Source organism: Vicugna pacos, chromosome 2, assembly GCF_048564905.1.
Source record: "Vicugna pacos chromosome 2, VicPac4, whole genome shotgun sequence".
NCBI lineage: Eukaryota > Metazoa > Chordata > Mammalia > Artiodactyla > Camelidae > Vicugna > Vicugna pacos.
This window is the reverse complement of record NC_132988.1, coordinates 21,395,403-21,423,028: the sequence shown is the minus strand read 5'-3', so window position 1 is coordinate 21,423,028 and position 27,626 is coordinate 21,395,403. Positions and strand designations below refer to the sequence as shown.

Here is a 27,626-nt window from a genome sequence, read left to right as displayed (position 1 = left end):
CATTGACTGAGAACCTGCTTTCTTCTGATCTCATTAAGCCTCTCGGCTTCCTCCTTCGTCTATCAATGTCCTGATGGAGAAAGAATGCCCTTTCTTTCCCTGGCACTGTTTCCCCACTGCTTCTGTACTGTTCTATTTCTTCTGTGTTACTGATGTAGGTGGCTGCATCAACCTTTTGTAAAGAGCTCAACTGCCATGTGACAGCCTTATTCCTCCTATGTGTACAAGTGTCACCCTGTTACAAGATAGTCCGATATAAGAGCCAAGAGAAACTGGAGAACAGGCTCTGATGGAAACATAGAGTTTAGTTTAAAGGTCAAGTCGCGGGACACAGTGAAGTAGGGAATTCTTTACTTCACTCCGGGGGGGGGGTTGGGGTGCGGAGGACAGAAATAGGAATAGTTTCTTACACGTAACATTTTCAAAAAGAAAGAAGCATTTTAAATGGTGAATCTGTTGAAATACAAGTCCTCAAGCAGAGCACAAGCAAATTACAAGGTAAATCAACAGCTCAGCCAGGGACTGAACACTGCCAGGAGCACAGGAGACAGATGTCGTTTCACAGCAACCTGTTCTACTATCACAACCGATTTAAGGTTTTTTTTTTTTTAATTTTTTAATTTTAAAAAACTGAAGTATAAGATTAAAGGTTTTTAACATAGTTGTTTCCAACCCTTCTGACTACCTACTTCCCCATAAAACACATGGAGACGCCTGTTTAAAAAACTTCAAGACTGCAAGTCATTTGTTTGGAAGAACCCCGGATGGCCTCGACTTTCTCCAGTAAATACTGCATCACTCACTTTTGGCTGGTTGGAGAACAGGTCACAACCTGGCGTTCTGGGGCTGGAGGGGTGGGCTCAAAGCGGTGGCACCAATAAGCCCTCAAGGACTGACGGACTCACTCGGAGCTGAAGAAGGCAGGCCTGACGTTTTGACCCAGATCACGAGCTGGTGTCGCAACAATAAATTACTGAAATCCACCTAGATGGATGTGTTTACTCGCCTCCCTGGAAAACCTAATGGATTCTATCTGATGCGTAGAATAGCAGGAGCAATGGGCCAGTCATGCATGTTATTTAATCGTAACCTAACCCATTCCTCTGGCTCACACAATGCAATTTCCAGCTCTTTGTGTTTAGAACAAAACCCAGAATTTTAATCAATATTTGGCCGTGCATCGGGGATCCCTCACCATGAGTTTTAGGGTGAAAATAAAGGAGGTATAAAGAGGTCAGCTGTTCAACAAGGGAACGTGAAAAGGCAGAGGGAATGAGGGGGCACACTGAAATGGCCAGACATCGGTCTCCATGCTGCTCCCTTGGGGAAAGAAACCATTGCTCTTCTAATCTCTTGTGCCTCCTTCCGCTTTGTTTCGTGGCCAAACAGATAAAGCTGGAAGAGCCTTAGTGCTTATTTCATCACGTACTTGGCCAATCAAATAAGATGATGGATAGAAAGCATTCAGCCCAGTTTCTTGTTTAGACAAGATCTTAATAAAATACAGACTGGAGTGGGGGAGGGGGTAGCTCAGTGGTAGAGCGCATGCTTACCATGCATGAGGTCCTGGGTTCAATCCCCAATACCTCCATTAAAAATACATAAATAGAATTTTAAAAACCACACAGGCTATAATGGTGCTAATGATATAACTGGAGCTGCTGTTCAGCTGTTGTTTGAAGTCAGATGAACCCACCCTGTCCCCTTTGCAAGTGAGGAGGCAGATAAGGAACCTGCCGCCACGTGCTGGTCGGATGGAACAACGCTTGTTATGCCTGTGTTGAGTCTGGGTCTTCTAACTCCTAAAACTGCCCTTTCCAATTGTATATTTCCCCTGTATGAGCACCTTCTCAAACTTTTTAAAAAATGCCATCCTCCCTTTTGATGAACATAAAAATCTTACTCCCCTCCAGGAAGGCTTTGAGCCCACATCCTCCCACAACCTGGCCTTTTAGAATCACTGCTATCTTTCCTGAATCCCTCCTTGTAAGAGAGACTTTGTTGAACTTTAGAGTCAGTATTTAAAAAATGATTTACATCTTGGTGCTTTCCAGATATAAAATTAACTCATTATTTCATGGGAGGTTTTTTTCCCAGACACACTATCATCTACCCCCAATCACTGGGTCAAAAGAGTGAAACCCCTTAATACTTCATCTGGGTTTGGTACTTCTTTGAAAATCTCATGCTATCATGAAGCAGATTTTTTCTTTCTTTTTTTTAGTGTGGGGAGATACTAAAAAATGATTTTTTAAAAAAAGAGCAGGGAATAATAATGACTAATTACTAGTGCATTGAGTCTTTATTGAAATCATTGGTTAAATCCTCCCATTTACTTCATTAATCTGATCTTCATTTCCTGGAAAGCCCAAACAAAACAAAACAAAACAAGTGTCTGGCAGCTACCATTAACTTCACCTCTTCTTAAGGTGATACAACCAGGGAGCGGGAGGGACCTGAACTTCACTAGGCTCTGTGCAGGGCACTTTTCACTGATGAGCTCAAGAAAACAAAGAGTTTAAACTTACATCTTTACTGCATACTGTGTACACACATATTGAATTATACACACAAAAGGGTCTGGCTACTAAAAACCCAAAGGAAAGGAAGGGCATGGCCAACTTGAACCTTGACAATGGCAGTCTGCATCCTCACTTGACCTCTAGTAAGTGAGATGAGAGAGCTAGGTGACTCTCCTCTTGGCTCCCACAGCTTCCTTCCCATCCGGGAAGGGTGAGGCCAGAGGTTGGAGCAAAATCCTGCCCTCACAGTCCCCCTCTTTCTCTGAAGAGCACCTGGACTCCACAATATTCTTGACACCTGACTAACAGTGCTGCCTTATGTCATCTTTTAAATAAATATTCCACCCACGGATGTGTTTTCTCTTTCCTAGAGCAGATTGTTAGCTGTAAGAGGGCAGGGGCTTATTTTGCATGGACACTGTCAAACCTCCATCCCCCATGCAATACAAATAAAAAGAAATACAATGGTTATCACCTGAATGCACTGAAGAAATGGATGGGAAGATCTGAAGAAATCATGTTGGTTTTTTGAAGGCTAAAAACATTGAGGAGGGACACTCTGAGTCTTCTGATTTCAGTGCTATGTGGAGTCCGTCACACTACGGCTTCAGGTGAGCCCACAGGATAGGCTAAGGGAAACAAGATCTGGACCCGACAGTAAGTAAACCAGATATTCACGTATTTATATGGCCCAGGAATCTTATTCCTGCTCTTCCCATCCCCTCCACCTTACTAGGTATCTCCTAAGACCATTTTCTGGTTTCTTATGTCTCTCAACTGGTTTCAGAATTATGCTCAGCACCTCCCTGAGAAGGGGGGGCCCCCTGTGTGGAATCCTGTCCCTGTGGCTGGCAGCGGTGGGGGTGTGGCCAAGCCAGCTGTTTTGCCAGTGGCTTGTTAAACTTGAATATGAGGAGAACTGAAAAGGTACCATTTACAGTTGGACAATCATGACTAAGTAGACATGTCTATAATAAACACAGAGTCAGGAAAATGACTGCAAATCCAGCAATTTTCTCATCTGAAGAATGGAAAAATCCAAGCCAGGAGGATTTCACCCTAATATTCCTGAATACGTGTTCAAAGGCCAAATGCCCTGAACAAGCCCGATGGGAGTTTCTGGAATTTAACGTGGGGGTTAAATTCTTAGCATTTCCTGCACCAGCCCAAGTGATCATTCGTCTCTCTCTTTTGTAAACTAATGAAAGCTACAGAAATCCCTTATGTAGACAAAGCCTTTAGCAAATCTGGCAAATGAGAACTATTTTTAAAAAAGAGCACTTGGGCAAAGTAACATCTACTTTGTACACATCTGTTTTACATCTGTCAGAATCTAAAGTTTTTCAGAGGAGGGACAATTTTATCCTAGCTCAAAATAGGCATCAAGAAATATTACACCAAATCACTTACATCATCAGCAAAATGGTTTTGTTTAATTAATAAACAGACTTCCAGATTAACCTCTGGCTGTGGTCTTCTAGATATTTTAAAAGTATTTAACAAAGTCGTTTTCTCCTAATTATTCTTAATATGTTTTGAAATTTTGCACAACAGAAAGTCACTTCAACATGTGGTCCATGTATATTTTTTTTTAAGATTTTTTTTTTTTAAGAATCATGCTGCTGCTCTTTGGAATGATTATTGATGTTTATAATGTACTCCCCCTCACTCTCTTTTTTTATTCCACAGCTGGTTTACATACTTGTCTGGGCCAGAGCTCCCGCCTGACTCCCTTTGGTGGCTGTGTGCTGTGTTAAGCACTTTGTCCATGTTTCCCAGTAGCACACGGCCAATGAACATTTTGAACTTGTATTTTAAAAGAATCTGCAGCCAGGAGAATAGCCTACATCCCAAACAGGAGGTGTTCTATCCTGGGAGAGGTCCTACCATGTAGTCTTCAATGTTCCTTTTTTTCCCCTGTTCTTCCTACTTACAAGTATTTTCTGTTACCTTGCTACAGAGGAACAGCAGCCTCTGTCTCCTGTAATGTGGGATGCTTTGTCAATAATGGTAAATATGGAGCAGAGCGGTGAAAAATCCATGAGCCCCCAAATCACGTATAACTCGCTCATCTGGTGCGGAGCTGAGTCTCCACAGGTCTCATGGGAGCATCTTCAATTCCAGGGAAGTCCCAGGGAGGGCAGCTCTCATCCCTCGGAGCCATAAGCCTGGCAAAAAGCAGTGAGGGTCCTTTCCTCTGCTGATCCTGTGCCTTAACCCGGTGAGTCCCAGGTTGCCTTTGGTTTTCTTCCACGCTCCCTAAGAGAAAATCTCCTAGAGAGGAATGGGGGCAGGGGGCGGGGGGCAGGGGGGTGAGTGGGGACACAGTGAGCGCTGGTTGGGATTTCTGAGACTGAATATTTTCTCCTGAAAACATTGACTTTAATTCCAGCATCAGAATGTTTCCTTTTTGCCAGCTGCATTTATGGAGCTAGGGCTTCTCTAGGGGGAGAAGGGATGCCTATGCAGGCACCGAGGGAGCCTGGGAAGCGGAAGACGAGCAGATTGTAAGCACAGACATGATAACTGTAAAAGCAAAGTCCCAACAACATGTCTCGGAGAATAAAAACATATTTGACTCAAAGAAATTAGCGATCTACACCATGAGGGTTAAGTCACGGTTGCAAACTTTTCATTGTTTATCAAGACAGAAAAAAGAAAAGCAAAGAAAGACAGAGTTCCTACCATTATTACCTCCCTCCCAAGTGTTAAGCTCCCCCAACATAATTTCTACACTTTATCTTTGGTGGAAGTTAATGCCGCTTAGCCGCCACCAACTAATTAGTGCTATTTTGCAGATCTTAGCTGCCAGGAACCCAAAGGAACTATAAAATGTAACTTGTTGCCTGATTCTTTCCCATTTAGCAGTTAATTTTGACACTAAAGACCTCTTTCCTCAGTAAAATTATATATCTGAGAAAACCAATTGTGATTCTTTTCAAATTCATCTTTGGCTCTACTGGATCAAGGACTTGCTTTAATATCTCAGACTGTGAAAGCATTTTCTCTACAGAAAACAGTTCCTTTCGCCAGTGGGCGATTCTGGACTTACTGCTTATGCTTACAAAGTAATTGAATGCCTACATCACAGCGTGCAGGTTACATGTCAGGTGCACAAGTTTTCACGAGCAAGGGAGGGATTACTATAACAATAAAAAGACAGTGGCCTCTGTCCCATGGAGCGATGCTGGCTTCCAGGGCTAACCTTCCATCAAGATCACAAACAAGGCAGGACTGAATAAAAATGTACTTGTATTTTCTATGGACTTCCTTTTGGCCTTGGGATCAGCGTCCCAGGGACCAGTGGTCATCTTTATCGCAGGCATCGAGAGACAGTGTGGGGTCTGTGAAGAAGGACCCACCCAGGGACCAGTCATACAAAACCACCCTCAGGCGTTCAGTTGGGAAATTCTCAAAGCTCAGTCGGCAAGAAAGAGGTGAAGTTAGTTGGATTGAAGGGAATGTTCCAATTCCAGTAGCCCTGAATAAAACTGATTATCGGGGTAGGTACAGACAACATTTAAATGGGCTGTTGGGGTAAGACGACATTTAAGATGTGGGAGTCGTCCAGGTTTTGTCCTCCTTGGGCGGACATTCTGGGGGAGTGGCACATGTTTTCCAGCTCTGGTTTTCAGAAAAACCTGCATAGGAAGCCTGATAAGGAGGACTGTTCTCAGTCACCCCTGAAAATTGTGGTTTAGTATACCTAGGATGGAGCCCAGTGTCTGCATGGTAGTTACAGCCCAAGCAGGAGTTCAGACTACACTTGACAAATTTCAGTGTGTGGGAAAGACCCTGGGCTTTGGAGAGGGACAAGAGCCCTCATCCCAGCCTGACACCTACTCAACGGATGACTTTTGAAGAGGGTCTTGGCCTGCTCTCCACTTCAGTTTCTTGTAGGTAAAAGAGTGATGGTAATTGTAAAGGGTAAATCAGATACATAAAGTTCTCTGCAAGTAGTAACTTATGGTGAAAAAGAATATGAAAACGAATATATGTGTGTTCATGTATGACTGAAGCATTGTGCTGTACGCCAGAAACTGACACAACACTGTAAACTGACTATATGTTAATACAAATATATATACAAAAAAATCCTTGGTGCATGGTATATACTTAATAAGGTCTGAGTTCCCTCTCCCTCTTCCTCTGTCTGATAATAAGAGGACTTTTTTTTGGAAGCTGTTAATGAACCAGGGGCTTTTCTAAGGAGTTTTTATTACATTTAACCCTGTGAGGTAGGTGTTCTCATGACTCCATTTTACAGGTGAGAAATGGAGGCGCAGACAGGTTGAGCCCACGGGTCCACAGGCAGCAGGTGGCAGGGCCAGGCCTTGGCTTGGCTCTACTGCTGAGAACTCACCTTATTTTCAGGGGTATAAATTAGGGACAGAAAATTTCAAAACCTCTCTCTGCTGTATAATCAAGACCCACCTTTCACTTTCCAGCAGCTTTCCCATTCAGTCATGTCCCCGATGTGTCACAGTCTGAAGGGGACACTCAGTGTGGACACAAGCACCTGCAACTGTGACCTGGCTGTACAATGCATCGTTCTATTGCAGGGCACAGGTATGAGGAATCACTATTCCTCAGACTAGGAACTGCTTTACATGTAGGGGCACATGTCCTCTTCCCAGATATTAGACAGCCTTTAGGACTCTTCAAGAAACAAAATGATGTACACGTTTGTTTGAGGAGTGGTTCCCTTTCTGACAAGTGAAGCTGGAACCAAAGTTTCATTTTTAGGAGTAATACATTGAGAGTCATGACCAGGAACTTCAATTGTCCCTGCTGAGAAGTGGTTAACTACTGTGACAGAAAGTGGACAGTACTGAGTCGTATACAGGTGTGCGTGTGTGCAGGTGCATCACCTGAATACAGAGACGTGTATGTGTGTGTAAGCACCGCGTGAGACACTCTGCACATGACACACGACACGCAGGTATGAACGTGTGTGTATGCATGTGTCTGTGTGTGCAGGCAGGTGCACATCTGGCCTTGGAATGCAGTATGTGCCCACACGTGCATGTTCCTACAGACAACACGTGTGTGCCCATGATGCAAGAGGTTGTTTATCCTACTGCACAGATTTTCTTCAGCTTGATAACAGAGAAGACAAGCTTTTTAACCCACTGTGTTTCTGCTTAAACTTGGACTTTCAAATGCAATTTTCTAATGAACTCATTTAAATAACAGCTGCAGTATTATTCTGGTATAATTTTTCCTTAAAAAATTCATTCCACCGTTGCTGCTGCCCAGCAGGAGTTTTAGTGCAGCCAGTACCCTCTTGTGCTGACAGCTCTGATTAAGGCATAAGCATTTATATAAATGAAAGATGTGTCTGACAAAAAAGAAATCTGATGGAATGTTAGTCTACAAATCTACTCATCGCTCCTCCGTGCTGTGAACATCAGTTACCAGGGTGAATGTTAACTGTGGATGTCGCTGCTTAATAGGCACACACATGATCGGCCTGGGTGATTGTACCAAAAGGTATTATTTTAATGAGACCTGACAGGACAATTCAAAACAGTGATTGTCCCTGAGACATCGGTGCCTATGAAGGAAGTACAGTTGCCCCGAGATTGTCGCTCCGTCCCTACTTTTGGGGTTGCAGAGCTGTGGTGAACTGCAGACGGCATGCCTTGTCCTGGGGCTGCTACAACTCAGATCCAGCCAATGGCCATCATCAGGGAATGAGATCCAAGATTGCCGTTGCTTCCAACACTTTCCGAGTCAGAAATTCAGATTGTTATGGAAACCCCTGATATACTTAAATGCTGCCTACTCACTGAACGTTATCAGAAACATTCTCAGGGCCAAACCCAGCCCATCTGTAGGCAGAAGGAGTCACATATGACATCGCTTTGCTCCCTTGGCCTAGAATAATTTCCGGGAATCCCTAGAGATCTATTTCCTAGTGGTTTGGGTGAAGAACCAATGCCCCGGGGATTGGTGGTGGATGTGTGCGTGCACATAGACATGTGTGAGGCCACGTGCGTGTATGTGTGCACGCTGTGTGCACAGGGAACCTGGTTTGCTTCTCACCCTGGTGTCCTGGTGTGTGCTGCTTGGGAAGCCTCCGGAGAGGAGGAAGGATAGATCCCCATCCTGGCGTTCTGGCTTATCCAGACCTAGCCGATCACCACTCCTGTGTCCTGGATGGAGCTGGGGAGGAGAGCTGGGCTCAGTCACTTAACCACCATATATTTTCTTTTCTTTAGAAGTTTACTTGCAAATTTTCCCCTCCACAGGAGGAAGTGCAGTAAGGCCCACCCCAAATGAAGTCAGTGAGTTAGATAGATAGTTCTGCATTTTATTTTAATTTTTAAAAAATATTTAAAAACTTTTATTTAATTTTTTTTCCCTTAACGGAGGCACTGGGGATTGAACCCAGGACCTCGTGCACGTCAAGAACACTCTCTACCCCTGAGCTATAGCCCCACCCCGGATACGTCTGTATTTTAAAAGGTCTCCTACTGGATTGTCTTTGTGGGGGTGTGGGATCCATGAGCTGAAAACTTGGAGTTTTATATCAATGGGTACTTCCAAAATTTTTGCCCTGAGTTGTTCCCCAAGGTTTCATTTATGAACACAAAAAGCACACCAAGACTTGGCAAATCCGAACTTACAAGTTTATCCATAGATCACTTGTTTGTCGATCTGTATGCTCAAAACACTCTCTAAGATTACCACAAGGGCTGCTGTCTGCTGAATGTAACCAACACGGAGCCACGTGTGGAAAGACGTGATTCTGACTTTCTAGGAACTGACACCAATGGGTTGACTGACTGATTGATGGGCTGCCTGGTGATGCTGCTGATAATCTGAGAGGTTTGTCTCTGTAAATGGCGCTATAAAGACAGTCGTCGTTTTATATGAGACCATGGTAATAAAGATCATAGATTGTAACTCAGTAGTCCTCAAGTGGTCAATTAATGGAAAAGATAAGTAACTAAAAGCGAGCATGGAGTTCTGGCTCAGGGAGTAAAGTAATTCCAGTCATTGACGAAGAGCAAGGTAACATTAGTTTCCATCTCCACAGGCAAATGAATGAGGGTACAACCTAGAGCCACTGGCCTTGGAGTCTACCAGAGAAAGGGGGTTTGCAGGTATTCCAAGACATTTCCAGTGCACCGAAAGGTACCTGTGATGAGTCCTTCCAATGTGCGTTCTCCTGGGGAGGTGGTGCACAGGGTAGGGAAGGAGGTAGTGTTCATGATTTATGGAGGGCCAGGCACTGAACCAGCAGCTGGATACGCACTGATTCCTTTCCTGCTCACCACAAACCTGTGAGGCGGATTCTGTTTGGACAGTTTTAAAGACAAGGAGATTGAAGCCCCGGGAGAGAATTCGTTGACCACAGCTAAGTCATTGAACAGCCAGGATTTGAGCCCTGATCTACCCGACGCAAAGGACAACTGATTTTCCTAAGCCTCCGTTACCTCTCAGTAGGGTCATCTTCACCCACCATGAGTTCACATGAAGTAAGAAGAGTAGTGCCGATTGTATAAAGCCAAAAATGAGGAGCTTCATTTAAGCTGCACGGGTTCCTGGGCACTAGGGTTTACGGCATCCCCAGAGCATCTGCAGAAGTGATGCACAGTCAGGCATCGGAGTCTTTCTCCATCACATTTCCCTCTGCTGCATTTTCTGCCACTTCGTCTCCCTCTGCTGCTTTTCATCTCCCGTTTCTGCTGTGTAGTCCCATATCAATAATGATAAATAATAAATCACCAATCCATTTCTACAAGGCATTAGTCTTCCTCCTGCCTCCTGACGAGGGACCAGTTTAGCATCTGTGCTCCCTGTCACATGGGGGTGGGGTCACAGTGTTGTCCCAGAGGAACTGGCTACAGGAGGCTCAACTGTGGGTGCTTTGGTCCAGCCTGAATGTCCTTGGCAGAATATACACCTATGCTTCTCATAAGCACACAGAACACAAAGATATATTTGAATACGGTCTCTTCCACTTCTAACTAGTGCTAATGCTGGTTTCCTTTAAAATTCAGCATATTCATTCATATATTCAACCAATGTTATTGAGTCTGACTGTAGCCATAAACAGTGTTGGGTTTTGGAACATGAAGTCGAAAAGCCACCCTTCAAATCACCCCGCTAAGATTAGTGGGGTGATAGACACTTTCTCAAGAAACAGTAACAGAGGTAATCGTTTGAAAGGAGAGTTTCTAGAAGCATCACCAGATTCTGCTGGGAGCAGCAGAGAAGGCATCTCAGAGAACACAGCAGATGAGATGTGCCTGAAGGATACGCACAACTTGGCAGCTGGAGGGAGAGGAGCTGGGGGCAGGCAGTGTGTCTGGAACCACCAGCGGCTTAGAAATGCTCCCGTGTAAAGCCGGCCAGCTGGGAGTGGCAAAAAAAAATCAGGGGGAGAGATGCAGAGGCCACGTGCTTAATGATTTGTTTAGATTAGCTAGCTTGAGATTTTAACCCATGGCTGATAAAAATGTTTCGAGCAAAACCGCACTAGGATGAGGTTTCTATAGAGGATTATCTAGGAAGCAGGATGAGGACAGTCTGGAGGCTGGTAAGGCTTGAAACGGAGAGAGAAACGGCAGCCAACAGCCCGTGGGGAAAACCAAGGTCGGAGATGATGAGGTCTCGAATTACAGCAGTGCAGGGGGAAACGGCACAGGGAGAGGTATTTAAAAAGCAGAATGAATGTGAGACGGTGACTATTTGCCTGTGGAAGGCAACAGAATGACAAAAACAGAGGTAACCCCAAGCTTATTGGCTTGACCACTGAGAAATACATTCACTGAAAAAACTGAAGTCACAAAACACTGACTTACTGCAAATACGACACAAATGTTGTGTTGCAAACATAAGCATGCAAAAAGGAAACACTTAAAAAAGTTTGGTACCAAACACATTTTTTGAAGCCAAGTACGCCATGCGAGGCCGTCATTTTTCACTCGAGTGAAAAGCATGTTTTGTGAGAGGGCTGCTAATACAGACTGTGTGATGAATAAATGGATTAAGTCTTCAACGGCATGTTAATTGACCGTTTTTGCTTTTCCTTATTTTTAAACTTCATTTTTAAATCAAATTAATTTTTTTTCAATTTTTATTTCACATCAAGAACATAGTGTAACAAGACAAAGTTATTTTATCTTTCCATCATTCTATGGAAATTTTCACTCGGCTCTGTTTTTTTAATTTCCAAGAGCTCTTTCTCATTCTTGGAAAATTTCTATCATCTGTTTCTTTTCCATGGATGCAATATTATTCCATATCTCTGTAAGGACACAAATGACAATTTACAGAATTCTGCTCTCTGAATTATCTTGGTTTCCTTGGAGTTTAGTTTTATTTGCTATGTTCTCTCTCTCAGATTTCATGGCTTCTTGCAGTTATCTAGCCATCCCTGCCCTCCATTCATATTTGCGCATGAGGCACTATGAGGCTCGCCAACTAGGGAGGAGACCTTAGAAAGGGCCTGAGGCAACAACCAGGCTGCTCTGGATAGGGGAGGCCATCTAGGGGACCTAAATGCTCTTAACCCAGTCTGTCACCTAATCTCGTGAGCACCACTGCGTCTCACAGCCTTCCCTGGTACCTGGTGCCCTAGACCCTGAGCTAACTGCAAACCTGCTAGCTTTTCATTGGCTTCTCCCTTAGAAGGCACTTAGATTTCAACTTTCCCCACTTCACTAAGTGAATTTCCACTCATTTATCTTCCAAAATTTGCTGCAATCTTTTCTCTGTCTTTAGTGTCCATGTAGGTTTATACCTTTTATGAACCCTTTGGTGGGACTTTGTGGGGCAGCAGATAAAACCTGTGGGTTCAAACTGTCATGGAGAGACAGAAATCTTGCACAGTTTCTAGGTGATTCCTTTATCAAGACCAGTTTTCCTGATGCCCTTGAGTTTTAAGTCTTCTCATACGGGCTTTGATTCAATTTCTAACTCTGTACTATTGATTTGCTACTGATTTGAAACAAGTGAGTTTTTTCTGGAATATCTTGATAGGGAACCAGTTTAACCATGTGGTGAAATACTGGAGAGACAATTGGGCTGAGGCAGGGACTTGGTGGATGTTATTATTTTTTGGGGGGGGTAATAATTAGGTTTATTAATTTAATTTTTTATTGTTGTCATTAAGTGGAGTACTGGGGATTGAACCTAGGACCTCATGCATGCTAGGCATGCACTCTACCACTGAGCTATACCCTCCCCCTGGATGTTACTGTTTGTTTCTACTGTGCAGGACTGTTAGGAAGACAGAACAAGATAGTATGGGTGAAGTATGCTTTGAGATCTTAGGAAGAATGATTAGTCAATGAATTTATTTCTTTCTGCCAGAAGAGAGCCAGCCTCAAATCCTTGAAAGATGACATCAAGATTTCTTATTCCTTTTGCTTTAATGACAGATGGAGACGAACTATTAAACTAAAAGTTCTTTACAAAATATTTTTTTGCATCATCACTTCAGAGTCATAAAGACAGAGAACAAGTCACTTTTTAGCATTCGACTTGTGAAACAGTTCAACTAAATCCTTAATAAAACATCTGGAGCTTAAATAATTTGGTGACATGTAAAACAGAATTAGTTCCAAAATAGTTAGATGGACTGGAGCTATTCTTGGGTGATGATCACTAATTTCCTTTGAAATTATGTGACAGATACACGGATGGGTTCACATGGAGTGTGGACCACCCCGGAAATGGGGTCCAGTGAGATGGGCTTTCTTCCTTAGTCTGAGAGCAACAACTCTGAAAGAGCTACTTCTGCCTCAGTGCCCTCACTTAATGAAGCAGAGATAATGTCCATTCCAAATGATGTCATGTAGTTGTATACTACCTCCCCGAGAAGAGAAAATGAGATGACATGTGTGGTATTTACTATATTACAAAAAGCATTATGAACATGCAAAAAACATGTCTAGACTTGGGATTAAACATCACACTGTGTATTCACATACATGTAAACACATAAATACAGACATGCAAACACCGACATCAGTCTCTACTGAAGAAATACAGTGCCTTTTTCTAAGCGTTGTTTGCCCACCGTCTAGCATTAATACTGAAAACAGAATGAAAAAGGGTTGCTCTGCATGAAATTTTTGTTTACGTGACATGCCATCTGCCTGTTGAGGGCATCAACCACAGCTGTTATTGTTAAATCCACGCCCAGGGCTGCAGAAGGACCAAGTGACTACTGCTTAAGAGCTTGCCGTGAGCAGGAGGCCGTGATGGTCTGAGTGCAGGGTCCACTGAGCACGGGGACCCTAGAAGGAATCTGAGCTGGGGTTGTGTTGCTGTTCCGGCCACCTACACCCACCTGTCTTCCCTCCCATCATTTTATGTGAAGGTAAGATCTGATGTGCCAGAGACTGAGAAGATGCTGCAGTCTCACAGCGACCCTCTACGGTCTCAGAGGACGCTCAGTGAGGGAGAGCAAGGACAGCCTTTCTCGAGAGGATGGCTCAGCGGTGCCGGAAGGAGAAGGGTATCAGGAAGGGCTTGTGAGTGAGGATGCAAGGTCTTGCCCGAGCCTTTCCTGGTGAGACTCAGAAGAACACCAAGAGAGGGATTCTAACTTGAAGTATGGAGTCATGAAACTGGAAAGGGGCTTAGAAATGAACAGCTGGTACCAGTGCTGCATCTGACAATTGAGGAAATGAAAGTGCAGAGAGAGGGTAAGTGACTGGCCCAAGATCATTGGAGGCCAAATCAGACCTAAGGCCTCAATTTTTTGTTTCTGGCTAGTGGTGCTTCCTCTGTGTCATCTTACCTCAAGTAGCTCCAGTGATGTTCTGGGAGTTACAGTTGTTTTTTTTTTCCTGAACCACTGAAGTATTTTGACTTATGGAACCCTGACTTTCTGAACTTTCAGAGTCATTCTTATGTTATCCAAAGGGCATGTTTAGCTGTTCCTGCTTTCTTAATCTCTGAGTGATGGAACTCCCCCATGACGTGCTTCAGAATGGAAATGCAAAGAGAAACATTATCTTATTTGCATTCGATGCTGTTCAAACATTGAAAAAGAGCTGACCTGCCAATCATGTTTCCTGCCATCGGCTGCCACTTCCCTGCTGAGATCTAGGTTCAGCGTATCAATATCTGGTAAAGCGCAGGTCTGCTCAACAGCCCTTTCCCCAGCTCACTTTTGGAACAGCTGCTGGGCCTCGACACTTTTCAAAAGCGAGACAGCACAGGGAGGAACTGATCAAACTGGAGGTGGTGCTCTCAGTGAGTCACTCAGAACATGAGACAATCTCCCAGTGATGGATGGATTTAGTCTGCTGGCTGGGCTACTTCATTTGAGGAAGACAAGTTTCTTCTGAGTGGATGGCGTGTGTCATGCCCAGGCTGAGTGAGCCACAGGCAATATATCTGTGGTTTAAATTGATTAATTCTCTCATAGGCAGATCCTTAGGACTCTCTTATCAAAGGCATCAGACCCACAAGACAGGAAAACCCTAGGTCTGGTCCTGACTGGGCTTTCGTAGGTTGGCAAGCGATTTTAACCGAGGAGGAATGTCATCGCAAAAAAACCCAGTGGCTCGTGGATTGGCTTGTTGCCACCTGGGACACTTGCTGAGGAAGGCATGTGCTGATCACATAGATCTTTGCTTTTCAGAACAGCTGTTTGTCTCTTGAAGCCATCATCGAGCTAGTGAGTGGAAGGCTTTGAAACAAAGAGAGCAAGTTCCTCCAGGGACCTGGCACCTCACGAGACAACGGAGATGATCGTGGGGAGCAGTATCACCATTTGCAAATGCTTCGTTGTGTATAGAAGTAATTCACCATGGCTAAAATATTTCCTGAAGGGCGGCCGACAGCGGGGTTTAAAATCCTAAATGGTTGGCTGATTCTATTGTCTGCCACAATGGAACATGCTCACAAATCAGAGTAATCATTTTTCCAGGGCTAATGTGAATCTTATGGGTACCAAGGGAGAGCCTTCTCGTTGCTAGTTCCAGCCAGCAGGCTTAGCCACAGCCAAAGGGAGCTACTTGGCCAGTTCAGGCTTTGATGCAAGTCAAAAAACTGCACAGACGTGGCTACTCATTCTTGTCCTTTCTCATCAACACTGCAATGCTTTCTCTAGAGGTGGATATTTCTGGATGCACCAGTGTATTTTGCAGTCACGTTAAAACACGGATATTGCTGCTTTGCAAATGGAGCAAAGTGTAGTTGCACATTAGAAACAGAAATGGGATGTTAATGCCAACCTTCCTGTTTCCCCTCCACTGCCTTGACCCCGAGGTTCAACACCGGGTTCCCCGGACAAGTCTTGAATACACACACTCCCTCTCAGGTCAGGCTGTGGTCAGGGCAGCAAGCCTAGAGGCATTTAAAACTTCTGAATGTAGATGTTCTGAATGCTTCCTCGATGGCTCCCTAAATAACAAACACAGAACTTAAAATACACAAGAACGGAGGTCGTTTCTGGCCTAATTTGAAGAGAATGTGTCTTTAGGAATGAAGACCCTCCAGAGAGGTTTATACCGAGTTCCTCAAGGAAGAGAAAGCGACCCATTCCAGAAAGTACGCACAAGTCTCTGAACGAACTCTCTGGTCGTGCTTTGCCAATAATGAGCGTGTAGTGCGTGTCCCTGGAGAGCCCCTGCTGATTGCACTGATAGCTGTTCACGACCTTCTGCTGAAAATGGCTTTTGTTCTGGGCTGTAGTTTCAGCTGTGCTTTAATACTTATTTTTGTCTTATGAGCGCATTTTGAAGAGTGTGAGCATATTTTTGTTCCCAAAAGGTTGACATAAATCCAGGTTTGCAGAAAAGGGACTGTAGTTTAGTGGCCATGTCAGCCAAGAAATTGTCCTCTGGCGAAAGTCACCAAGACATCCAGGAACTAATTCTTTTGCTCTCAGGGGACTCTTTCCTGCCTCATTTTCTACAGAAGAGCTACGGGTAGCAAAGAAGTGTGAGACCATGAGACAGCCTCTCCTACCTCCACGCCCCTGGGCTCCCCACCCCAGTGCTGGATGTAATGGATGTGAGGGTACCTCCTTTATGATTCCAGACCCCATCACCCAGCTTAAGGCAATAAAAAGGCGAGAGAGGGAGAGAAAGGTGGGGAAATTGGTAATGAGATTGTGGAGAGAGGACTGTCATGCTAAATTCTGTTCCTCTAGAAAAAGGGGTGGGGAAGGGCTACTACCTCCAAAGCCCACGTCCAGCGAGGGGTTCCTGCAAAGGAAACACCCCCTCCCCTCTCCATCACTGAGGAGATTCTGAACTATGCTCCCTGTGGGTGGCACTCCCAGGGAGAGCTGACTCAGGCCTTAGAAAAGTTAATGCAGACTGTGGACTTGGGTCTCCTGCCTGCCGGAAGCCTGGAGAGAGGAGGCCGATGGCCTGCGTGGGGGCAGAGCTGGAAACAGCTGCTGTCCTGGAAAGAGCCGTCAGGACAGGTGATGCCTGAGTGTCCCAGAGGTGGCCATGTGGGGAGCGAGCAGAACTGGGCTCAACTTGGGCTCTTCTGGGAGGGGTAAGGGCACCTCAGCAGACAGAGGCTGCAAACGGACTGCTGGATGCGCAGGGGCTGCAGGAGGCCTCGTGAGGAAGCCATGAAGGGAGGCCCACCTGTCCTGAGCCACGGGGATGGCAAGGGGAAGGGCCCTGCCGAGGAACAATCCTTTTGTCTATGTCTGGGACCTAAAAGGACTGTTGGAACTGTTACCTAAGGGTGAGCAGAAAATTCCTCCTGGAATTTTCATCCTGGGGCAGAGGGCTATCACACCCACTCAGTACGGTTAGGGCAGAGCAGCAAGAATAAAGATGCATTTTGCATACATCACAGATCATGTTTGTTCAACACGATAGTTACATGACACAGGATCAGAGTGGATAGCAAGTCTCCCAGGGGACACCCACACCAGGTTTCAATTCGACTGGCCGAGTTCTCGCCCATTAGCCTACATAACAACTCACGTGTACTGCTTCCTTCTGTGAGGTCTGAAGACCAGGGCTCCCAGCCAAACCCATCCTGCCACGTGCTCCTCAGGACGCATGGGGGCAGGCCTTGATTCTGCCCATCTCCACATCTCTTTCTAGCTCCCAGCTCTCTCCGCCCACCCACCCCATGGGCTGAGGGCTGGTTCCTCATAGTCTGAGGTGGGACGAGTGGCAAGCGGGGAATGATCTAGAGGCAGTGCTGGAGGACTTGTGTGATGAGTCAGTGAAGGGAATGGACGCGGGTGTCAACAACTTCCTTGAAAAACAAAGGGAAGGTTTCAGACCCTCTTGAGAAGATGTGGAATGGTGCGGAATGTTTTTGGAAAGGAGTAATACAGCCTTCTCCTCTTGTGTCTTTCTCTAGCTCCTGTCTGGAGTCTCCAAATACACAGGGCTGTTTCTCTAGCTGGGTTCTCCTTTGGTCCTAAGGAACTTTTTTCCCTGCTGAAGCTAATCCAAGAAGCCACAGCCTGGGCCTGGGGAGTCAGAGGGCAGAGTATGGTTTTGGTGCCATCACGCATGCAGGTAAAAATCGATGAGTGACATCTAGGCACACATGCAAATGACCCCTTGCGCCAGGTGGAGGAGAAACACTGTGTGATGTGGGGCTGCCGTGAGAGGCTAGAAAAGCTGGGATGTCAGAAACATTAAAGATGTGCATACAAGAATGTCTTTCTCCCAAACGTCAGACTGGCAACCAGTTTGGATTTCCTTTGTAAATGTTTTTCTTTTTTTCCTTCTCCTGGAAGCTGAAGCTGATCCTTTAATGCCAGATTTTCCCTCTACACTTTTCAATCTTCACTCTACAGGCAATCTGTTCTATGCGTTTCCCCCTTGAGTGCTGAAATGACTTCTACGTGCACTTCACTGCCTCTGCACCAATGCTATTTGCCGGGAAAGGAAGAACAGAGGTAGGGATGAGGATGCGAATTGAAGCTAAACACATTTTTGAACTTTCAGAGAACTTTAGAAAAATGGAGGAAAAGAGTAAAAAAAATGAAACGAGAACTGTGTTCATTTTCTCCCCTTGTTCATTCTCCTGGATGAACTTAGAATTCCAGCTCCACCTGTCATGAGCTCATGACCTCGGGTCAGTTACTTTAATCTCTCCGTGCTGCTGTTTCTGCATCAGTCAAATGAGGTTAAAAATAATATTTACCTCATAGGGTTGCTGTGAGATAACAGATGTAAACAGTTAAAAGGGTGCCGGGACATAGTGGGTGCTGTGTACGTGTTAGCTACTGTTATTTTTTCATTTTCTAGTAGTTTCTTGGATTTGTAGATGTGAGGTAGGAAAGGATAATGTAGAAAAAAGTCAGGTCCAATGTCTAGTGGGTTATTTGTGATTTGTAGCAAGACTGGACCCCAACTATACTTCCTTTTCTAGCCGAGTTTTTTTTTCAATAGCGTTAGAAAGTTGGTTACAATGATGTTGATAAGAACTTGAATCTTTTCACTCATTTATTCATGCATCAGTGTTTGTTCACTTATGGACTATTTATTTGAGTTAGGGCACTAGGCAATTTACAAACCTGTATAGAGCAGATAATTTTCCCCTTAAGGAATCTACAGCCATTTGGTTAGTAGTATAAACCATTAACATCTAATCAAAATGACCATGTTTGGAATAGTGTGTAAAATCAGAAATCAACAGTCTCAAATATTGTATGATATCACTCATATGTGGAGCCTAAAAGTGATACAAATGAACTTATTTACAAAACAGAAATAGACTCAGACACACAAAACAAACTTACGGTTACCAAAGTTGGGGGAGGGATAAGCTGGAAATCTGGGATTAACAGATACACATTCCTATATATAAAATAGACAAACAACAAGGACCTACTGTACAGCACAGGGGAATGTATTCCATATCTTGTAATAACTGTAATGGAAAAAAATCTGAAAAATTTGTATGTATAACTGAATCACTTTTCTATATACCTGAAACATTGTAAATCAACTATACTTCAATAAAAAAAAGACAGAAATGGTCTAAGAAAAGTATTTGGGAAAAATTCAGTTTCTGTACTCAGAGACGGATTGGTATCTTCAGCCGTATTGATACACAGCATCAGTCTTCAGACTGCAGATGCAGCCTCATGCCTTCATCTTTACCAAGACCATCCTTTGAAATTACCTAGCATTTTTCCTTCTGTTGTGAGCAAAAGCTCCCCGCTTCAAGCTTAATTGAGTCCTTTCACCTCATGCTGTTCGGTAAACATCTACTGAATCCCTGCTAGGAACCTAAACTCTCTGAGTCTATTTTAGCAAAAACCATTTGGGATTATAAATTATATGGATACAGATCTTAATTTCCCATTTCATTTTTGGATGTATTTTAACCCATAAACTATGCCTTTTCATTTGTCATCTGGGCTTTACTGAGATGGGTGAAGTGCGTAGCTACTTTTCAGAATAAGGATGCTAACAGATGGCACATTTTCCCTTGAAAATTAAATAATTATTTTATTGCAAGAAATATGACCCTTTTAATTTGGTTTTTTTTATGGGCTCAAAAAAAGGCTCATGCCTTAAATGGTTTTGAACTGCTAGCAAAATTTTATCAGGCTTTTAAAAATAACTTCACTTAGGCCACGATGGTGATATACCTGATGGTAACTGAAGATGTCCAATAAAAGGAAAAATTATGGAACAATCTTGTTCTCAGAAAAGAGAACTTAATTGTTTGACTTGAGTCAGCCACTTATTCCTCTGGGCCACAACTTTCTCATGGTGAAAATCAGAAGTTTATCACTGTAAAGATTAAATGATCTTTAAGGTTTTTATATCTATAAATTATGAGAATTCTAAATCTGTGTTCTCCAATATGATAGCCACTGGCCCCACATGGCTTCTGAGCACTTGAAATGGGGCTAGTCTAAACTGAGATGTGCTCAAAGCATAGAATACACACCAGATTTTGAAGAGTTGCTATCAAAAAAGGTGAAATATTTTAGATATATTAGGTTAAATAAAATATATTATTAAAATGAACTTGACCAACTTATTATTTTTATTTTAGTGTGGCTATTGAAAATCTAAAATTGCTTTTGTGGCTTACATCATATTGTACAGTACCACTCCAGACCTTCAAAACAAACGGATCAAAATCTCTCTTCAAGGATCTTTTTAATGTTTAATGGTCAATGTTTCAATATCGAGGTCCTTATGCCTCTAAAAGTCCACCTAAAACTCATGTCCATCCCGAACTAATAAACCCTGCGAGGGCAGATATTTACCACCTAGTTCCTCTTGAAGTTACTCTCTGTCAAGGTCCTGTAGAAGTTCTAACTTTCAGTGGTTACAACACTGAACGTTCACCCCTATGGTTATTGTCTCAACCATATCAGAAAAGATGATCAAAATGTTAGGAGTGATTATTTCTGGGTGGTGGGGTGAGTGACTTCTACATTTAAAAAAATTCTTTTCTTCATCTTTCAGTCTTTCAACATTGAGGACTGTCATGTTTCTTCATCAGAAAAATGTATCTTTAAATTTCAGTGTGAATAATTTTTTGTATTATATAAACATTACAAATATGTAAAAAGAGGCTGACGTAAAAGGAACTATCCCAATACGCTTTCATCTGCTTTTCTGCGTTTCCAAATTTTCTATAGTGAACAGGTTACTTTTATCAAGGGAAAAAATACACCTCATTTAAAAACTGTAATATCCATCTACCCTTTTAACCTGAAACCTAAGTTCATTTGCATGCTGATTCTCTTAGAACTCCTGAAGCTTTCATCTCTCCCGTGTTAGTCTGTGGAGTAAATACTTTAGGTCTTAGCTTCAGTTGTTTGCCAACATAGCTATTTTAATATTTTATAAATACCATCAAATGGAACAGTGCTTAGTTCAAGTCTATGCCAGAGATGGGGAAGAAACCCCAAAGACATTTTAATATGTCACTGTGTACAGCGGTTTAGATCGCACTGCAGGATCGCCCATCTAAAGGGATGCCATTTGCACCCGAGTCCTGTAGCAACAGGGGCGAGTGCCGTCTTGCATGCGGTCCAGACCAGCCTAGAGAGCCACGTGCATACTCGGGAAGGCTCAAGCATGTGCGCACACACACACACACAAGCACACGAGTGACTGGGGTTGTGCCCTATCCCAGCCCCACTGCACATCCCCTGAGTTTGCTTTTCCCACCTGCCTCCACTCTCAGAGGCCAGAGCCACTACCCAGCCTGCTTCGGGTACCATGGGATGTGTGCAGTGCCGTGGTATCAGTGTGTGGGCTAGGTCTGCTGTCTGCCCTGCTGGCTCTGGAGTGAGCTTCTCAAGGCCTGTCAGGTATGACTGTTTAGCCTGGCAATGTTATATTCCTTTATTTATTTATTTATTTCTTCTAGAGGAAAAGTGTGTTTTCCCAGTTCCCATGAGGCAACATCCCTTTGGAAGATGGCGCTTGAATATGGTAAGGCGGAACTTACTGTTGGTAGTAAAGATGATTTCTCCCTCCTGCGGGGTGGCATCTGTATCCTGGACCACCTGCAAGGCTCCCACAGTCCGGACAGCAGGGTCCAAAGTGACCGAACTTTCGTTTACGGTCGTGTCGCTTGCGCCTGTGATCTGGTTGGTAGGCGGACCTCCCAGAGATCCCTCGAAGTCGGTGGGTAAGTCGTCTAGGCAGTCGGCATTGGGCTGACAGGAGCACAAAAGGACCTGTTCTTAGTGTACGTCATCAAGTGAGAGATGAGATGCTACAGCATAGATACTTTGTCCCGAAGGAAGACCAAGTTCTTTACTGTTTTCTTCCTGAACCACTTAAAGACATTTCACACATAGTTCCTGTAATTAACATGACAACATCTTCCCAAATTTTCTTTCCAAAGGTTCCATTTAGATCTAGACACAAGGTTTTAATTCCAGCAGTAGCAACATCCATACATTACTATAGTTACGTAGGGGGAATAACATTTATTTATAATGATAGCTCCTCCTTATCAATATCACTATCAATCAACATGCAGTTGATCATACATTTGTTAAACCCTCTAAATTAAAATCTTGCAATCACAAAACTAGGGTGTCTAATTATCCACCCACTATAGGACCCTTTCATTCAAATATTCGTCATGCCTTCACTCGAACAATAAAGAAATGGGCAGGGGCGGCGGGGTTGTGGCGGGGTGGTGTGCTCTCTGCTTTGCAAGGCAGGCTGTGCCAGCCAGCTTTGTTAGATTATTCTCTTACAAGGTGACTTTGCAATTTTACTCTTTGGTCTTAGTGCTGCTGTTGGAAGTGGCATTGAAGATATTGATATCTCTTCCACAAGCAGCTTTTAAAAAATGATTTTCAGTTGTTCTGCCTTTACCAGAACTCAAAAAAATTATTTTAAAAAGGTGGTGGTGGAGAGATACGGTCTTGAGAAGTATTAAGAATAGCTATTAACCAATTTTTTTTTGTTCCAGTCTGAACAGCAACATGGCCCCGAGTGATGACAGTGACACAGTTCTGTACTCCCAAAGGAGGCAGGTCAGGGTGGGCAGGATTAGGTGAGGAGAGTTCTGGGTTGATATTTATTGAATTAACAGCACAATGACTACATTGTGTTCGAAGCTGATTAAAAGAGAAAATCTACAATTCATGGGCTCATTGGGAACACAAGGCAAGAAATTCAAACCGCTGGACTCCTGTCCTAGATTCCCCCTCTTAAATCAGTCTCCTGAGTCCACATCTGTGTTTCCCACAGTCAGTTGGAAGTCTCTCCATCATCCCACAAAAACCTCAAATTCAGCTTATGCCCTCTTCCCCCGTATTCTCTTTTCTCTCTGCCTTCTCTGTCTCTATTAGCAGTGAGCCAATTCATGGAAATCTGAGTTGTCAAAAGTCAACTCACTGAAGGACTGATCCACCAAATTTACCGATTGAGATATCGGACATGGGCAAGTAGGTTTTGTACATTTCCCACCCTCCTGCCAGTCTCCTAATCTCCCCTGGTTTTAAACCCAGGATACTCCCATTCTCCACTTTCTCATCAGAGCACTCTTTTTAAAAAACACATGTATGATTCTTTTTTTTCTCTCCTAAAGAATGAATTATAAGCTCTGTAGTATAGAAAAACAGGCACTGGACAGTCTAACCCTAGCCTCCTTTTCTGGCCCTCCCTTCAGCCTTTGGAAACACACAGAATCCACCATCTATGCCCTATCTCAGTGCTTTAGTGTATGCTGTTCCTCTACTTGGGATGACATCTTCCCCTTATCCTCTCCTATCCCAAGGTCTCACATCAACGCTGGTGAACTCCTCATCAGCCCTCAATTCCCAGGCCAAATGTCCCTTTTCTAAGTGGTGCTCCCTCTCAGGCAGTCATCTTTGACACTGTAACTCTTTTCACACTCTCCCACTCTGTTATGGTCATCTGTTACTGTGTTTATCTCACTTTACTAGTCCACAAGCTTTTTTTTTTAATCCTAGTTTTAATGAGATAATATACTTGGCATGGAATATTGTATTACTTTAAGGTGTACACCATAATGATTTGATATACGTATATAGTGCAAAGTGATCATCACAATAAATTTAGTTATTAGTTACAAAAGTTCTACTCTTGTGATGAGAACTTTTAAGACCTACTCTCTTAGCAACTTTCAAATACACAATACAGTTTTAACTATAGTCACTATGTTGTACATTAAATCCCCAGGACTTACTTATTTTATAACTGGGAGTTTATGCCTTTTGACCTCCTTCACCCATTTCACCTACCCCCAATCCCCTGCAATTACCAATCACTTTTCTGTTTCTATTCCACATACAAGTGAGAAACAAGCTTTTTAAAGTGAACAAGCTTTTTAAAGTATATCGATCTTGAACTGCAAGCCCTCACATAGTGCCTGATAATTATTAAGTGCTCAGTAAATGTCGATTTGAAGATTTTATGAGTCTCAGTTTACTGCTCTGAAAACGTGGGAAAGTTAGTATCTACCCAGATCCTAGATCAATTAAGGGTAGAGTTGAGGGAATACTTTAAAAACTCAATTTCTGTGCAGGGGTAAGGCATGCCACTGCGGGGCAGAAAATACCACCCTAAAATATTGCTAGGTTGGCATAAGGATTGTTAGTTGAAACAGTTGAGAAGTTGGTAAAGAAATGCTCTCTGCCCTTCCTCAATTTGCCTAAAAGCAGGAAATAAATGTGTAAGGCTGTCCCCTTCCCTGTACCAGGAAGGGAAGGACATTCTTATCACCAGAGACCCAGAGTTGATGCCAAAATGGAACATACAACAAACCTGACTAACGTGCCCTTATCTGCCACTGCTTTCCCTCATGCATTTACCTTCCCTACAGTTTGCTGCCCTAGAAACTCAAGGTCCTTTCCCTTTGTCTTGTCCCTTCTCTAAAAGTTTATTGCTCTTCTTTGAAGATGCTATGTAAGCCCAAGTTCAAGTTCTAACCACCCCTTTGAGTCACTTATCACCAAGTGCTCCTATGTGTATGCACGATGCATGTGTTAATAAACGTGTGCTTGATTTTCTCTTGTTAATCTGTCTGGTAGGTGTTTAATTTACAGGGGCCAGCTGGAGAACCTGGGAAGGTGGAAGAAAAAATAATTTCCTTCGCTCTCCTACAACTGTGTAAATGTTCTTGTGAGCAGAACCGATTGTGTGTGGGTGTCAGGGAGGAGAGGCTTTCCCAGTGAGGGTGCTGTGCTGGTCGTCCACTCAGCCGTAAGCATCTAAATGTGACCATATATATATTAAGAGTTGACATCTTTTTCAAAATGCTGACTTTGTTTGTTGATATTGTTCTTGTTTTCTTTCTTATTCTCTTTAAAAACTACTTTATTAATTTTGAAGCAGGGTGTTCGCTTTGACTTTGTGGACGAGGAGGAATAGTGTTAACGTCTTGCACAGAATGGGGAGAAGAAAAGAGAAAAAGTGAATTAGCTCACTCAGACTGTTAGTGGGAGCAGGCATGGATAATTTGGCTTAGATATAATATTTAATAGACCAACTTTACAGAACCTCACAGTTTATATCCACTTGAAATGGTTCATTAAGTAGAATAATATTTTGAAAAGAAACCCAATTTATACCCCTCTAAGAGAAATTACAGTCATAATGTTTAGTAAGAGGTGTCAAACCCCATTTATAAGTGAACACCGTATAGGGATTCAAATTCAGGTCAGCGGGTAAATGCCTCGAATAAACCAACTGCTAAATAGTGAGGGGCTTGTGACCACACCGGCTGCACAGGACTGTCTACTCAACAACAACCATCCTATTCATTCCAGGACAACAGCAGCAGGAGGAGGTATTTGCCGGGATAAGAAAGACCGTGTTACATGGTACCCTACAGGGGGGCTCACTGATGTGTTCTGTCATCCTACAAAGACTTCCCTGGACCTGGCTGGACAGAAAGGACGGGGAAGCACTTCAATGCAGATACAGGGATGAAAACACTCTGACAATAAGGACTCCCCACGCCCCTTCCAGTTCAGTATTTTATTTCTCTTGGCAAAATAAAATGGAAAAAGATACCATTGTAATGGGAACTTCACAGTCTGGGAGCCATGCTCATACTGTTTGCTCACTTTAGAGGAGTCCACTTGCAAAATGAAAATGTCCCCAGGTCTTAGCTTTCCACTTATATTTACTTGCCTTATAGCTCAGGCAGGCACAAGGCCACTCAGTTAAAAACGACAAAACAAAGACCCAAGTCAAACACAAAACCCTGTATTTGGACAATCTAATGGATCAGGATTGCAACCGAGTCTTTGGTGAGTGGACATTGTTCAAAGGAGGATTCAGTGTGAATTTCATAAACACGACTCTGGGACTGGCATCCTTCACCCTCTGACGGGCTACAATTCTGCAGACATTTACTGAATTCAGCATGTTGAGAAGGAGGTAAAGAAATGCTCTCTGAAAGATGTAGGACTAAGGGGCACCAGTCATCAGAGAGACTGACAGGCTCTTTCCAATCTTCTTTGATTAAGAAGAAATGGAGTTAAAGGAGTTTAGGAAAACTGTAAAACAATTTCTTGAAGCTGCCAGGCAAGGGTTTCAGTTAGCTGCAGATAGCGTTTTCTAATTGAGAAGGCTGGGAGCCTGTCCATTTACATGGAAATGTAGAAGAAAGGAGCAAAAACATCATCTCTTTGGTGTACTTTAGGCATAGTGCTACCCGACGGCAAAGGATGGAGCAGAACTTCCAAAATTCCTCCCAGATCCAGACTCAGTGTCATCCTCTGGGACAAAACCAGAAAAGCCTCCGGAGGGCACGGAGGGCGGGCACACACCCTGGTGCTTTGTGAGGACCGGCACACACGCCTGCCTTCTTCACAGAGGCTGTTCCGTTCTCTGGGGGGAGCTCGGGTGCGCCCTATGTTCCCGTTCTGCTGGGCTTTAAGAATCCTTGGCAAAATCCAGAGATGCTACTGATGTTTATTTTTCTGGAAGTCAAGTGTGCCAAGTAAAATCCTATCCAGACTTGACAGGCATCAAACCATGGCCAGGACACCCAACCACTAAAAGTTAAAATATTACTACTCATTTCGGAAATAAGCCAAAAGGCCACACAGTAATTCTATCTTAAAACAATTACTGGTTGTCTTTTCGAGTCTTTTTTTTTACAACATGGAGAAGTTACACCTCCCCATGAAAAGTCTGGAGTCAAATACTACTTAGTCCAAAATTTAACCACTGGGGATGGTCTGCTCCACTCTCCTGACCAAGGAGCACTGGGAATGATAACTGGGAGCTTTGAAAATATCCTAAGCAAGAAGAACTAGGTCCAATGATGTGACTGTCTACCTTTAACTGTGAATATGCTGAAGATTTTGGAGACCAAAGACACACATACACACATGCAAGCACACACGTGCATACATTTCCCTCTTCCCTGGTAAGAACCAGTTAGAGCCAGAAATGGGCAACGTGCGAACGCTGAGTTTAATTTTGTAAGTCGCCAGTATCTGGTGGAGATGTTGGGTTTTTACTAATGTTTCATGCTCACTGTCACTGATTTTCACCTTGAATGTGTTATGCATTTACAACTCTGATCTGAAAATTTAATGCACTGCCTTTCAGATTCTAGCTCAAAGCTATAGTCATACAAGTTGATCTGTGTTTGGTGTGTCAACTGGGAAAATCAGCATACATCTGCCATGGAGGTAGCTGGTACAGGGGAGGACACACA

At 43.5% G+C, this 27,626-nt stretch overlaps 1 protein-coding gene and 1 non-coding gene across 2 annotated transcripts in view; one reads left to right on the top strand and one right to left on the bottom strand.

Annotated features, from left to right (window-relative positions):
* RNF150 (ring finger protein 150) overlaps window positions 1-27,626 on the bottom strand; it is a 226,589-nt gene that overhangs the window by 22,137 nt on the left and 176,826 nt on the right. Inside the window, exon 6 of the mRNA XM_015249494.3 lies at window positions 21,915-22,125. Within this exon, the coding sequence (XP_015104980.2) occupies window positions 21,915-22,125 (211 nt within the window). The remainder of the gene's footprint in view (window positions 1-21,914; window positions 22,126-27,626) is intronic.
* Window positions 1,519-1,591, top strand: TRNAG-ACC (transfer RNA glycine (anticodon ACC)). The gene has a single exon. It is a non-coding gene; the product is annotated as a tRNA-Gly (tRNA).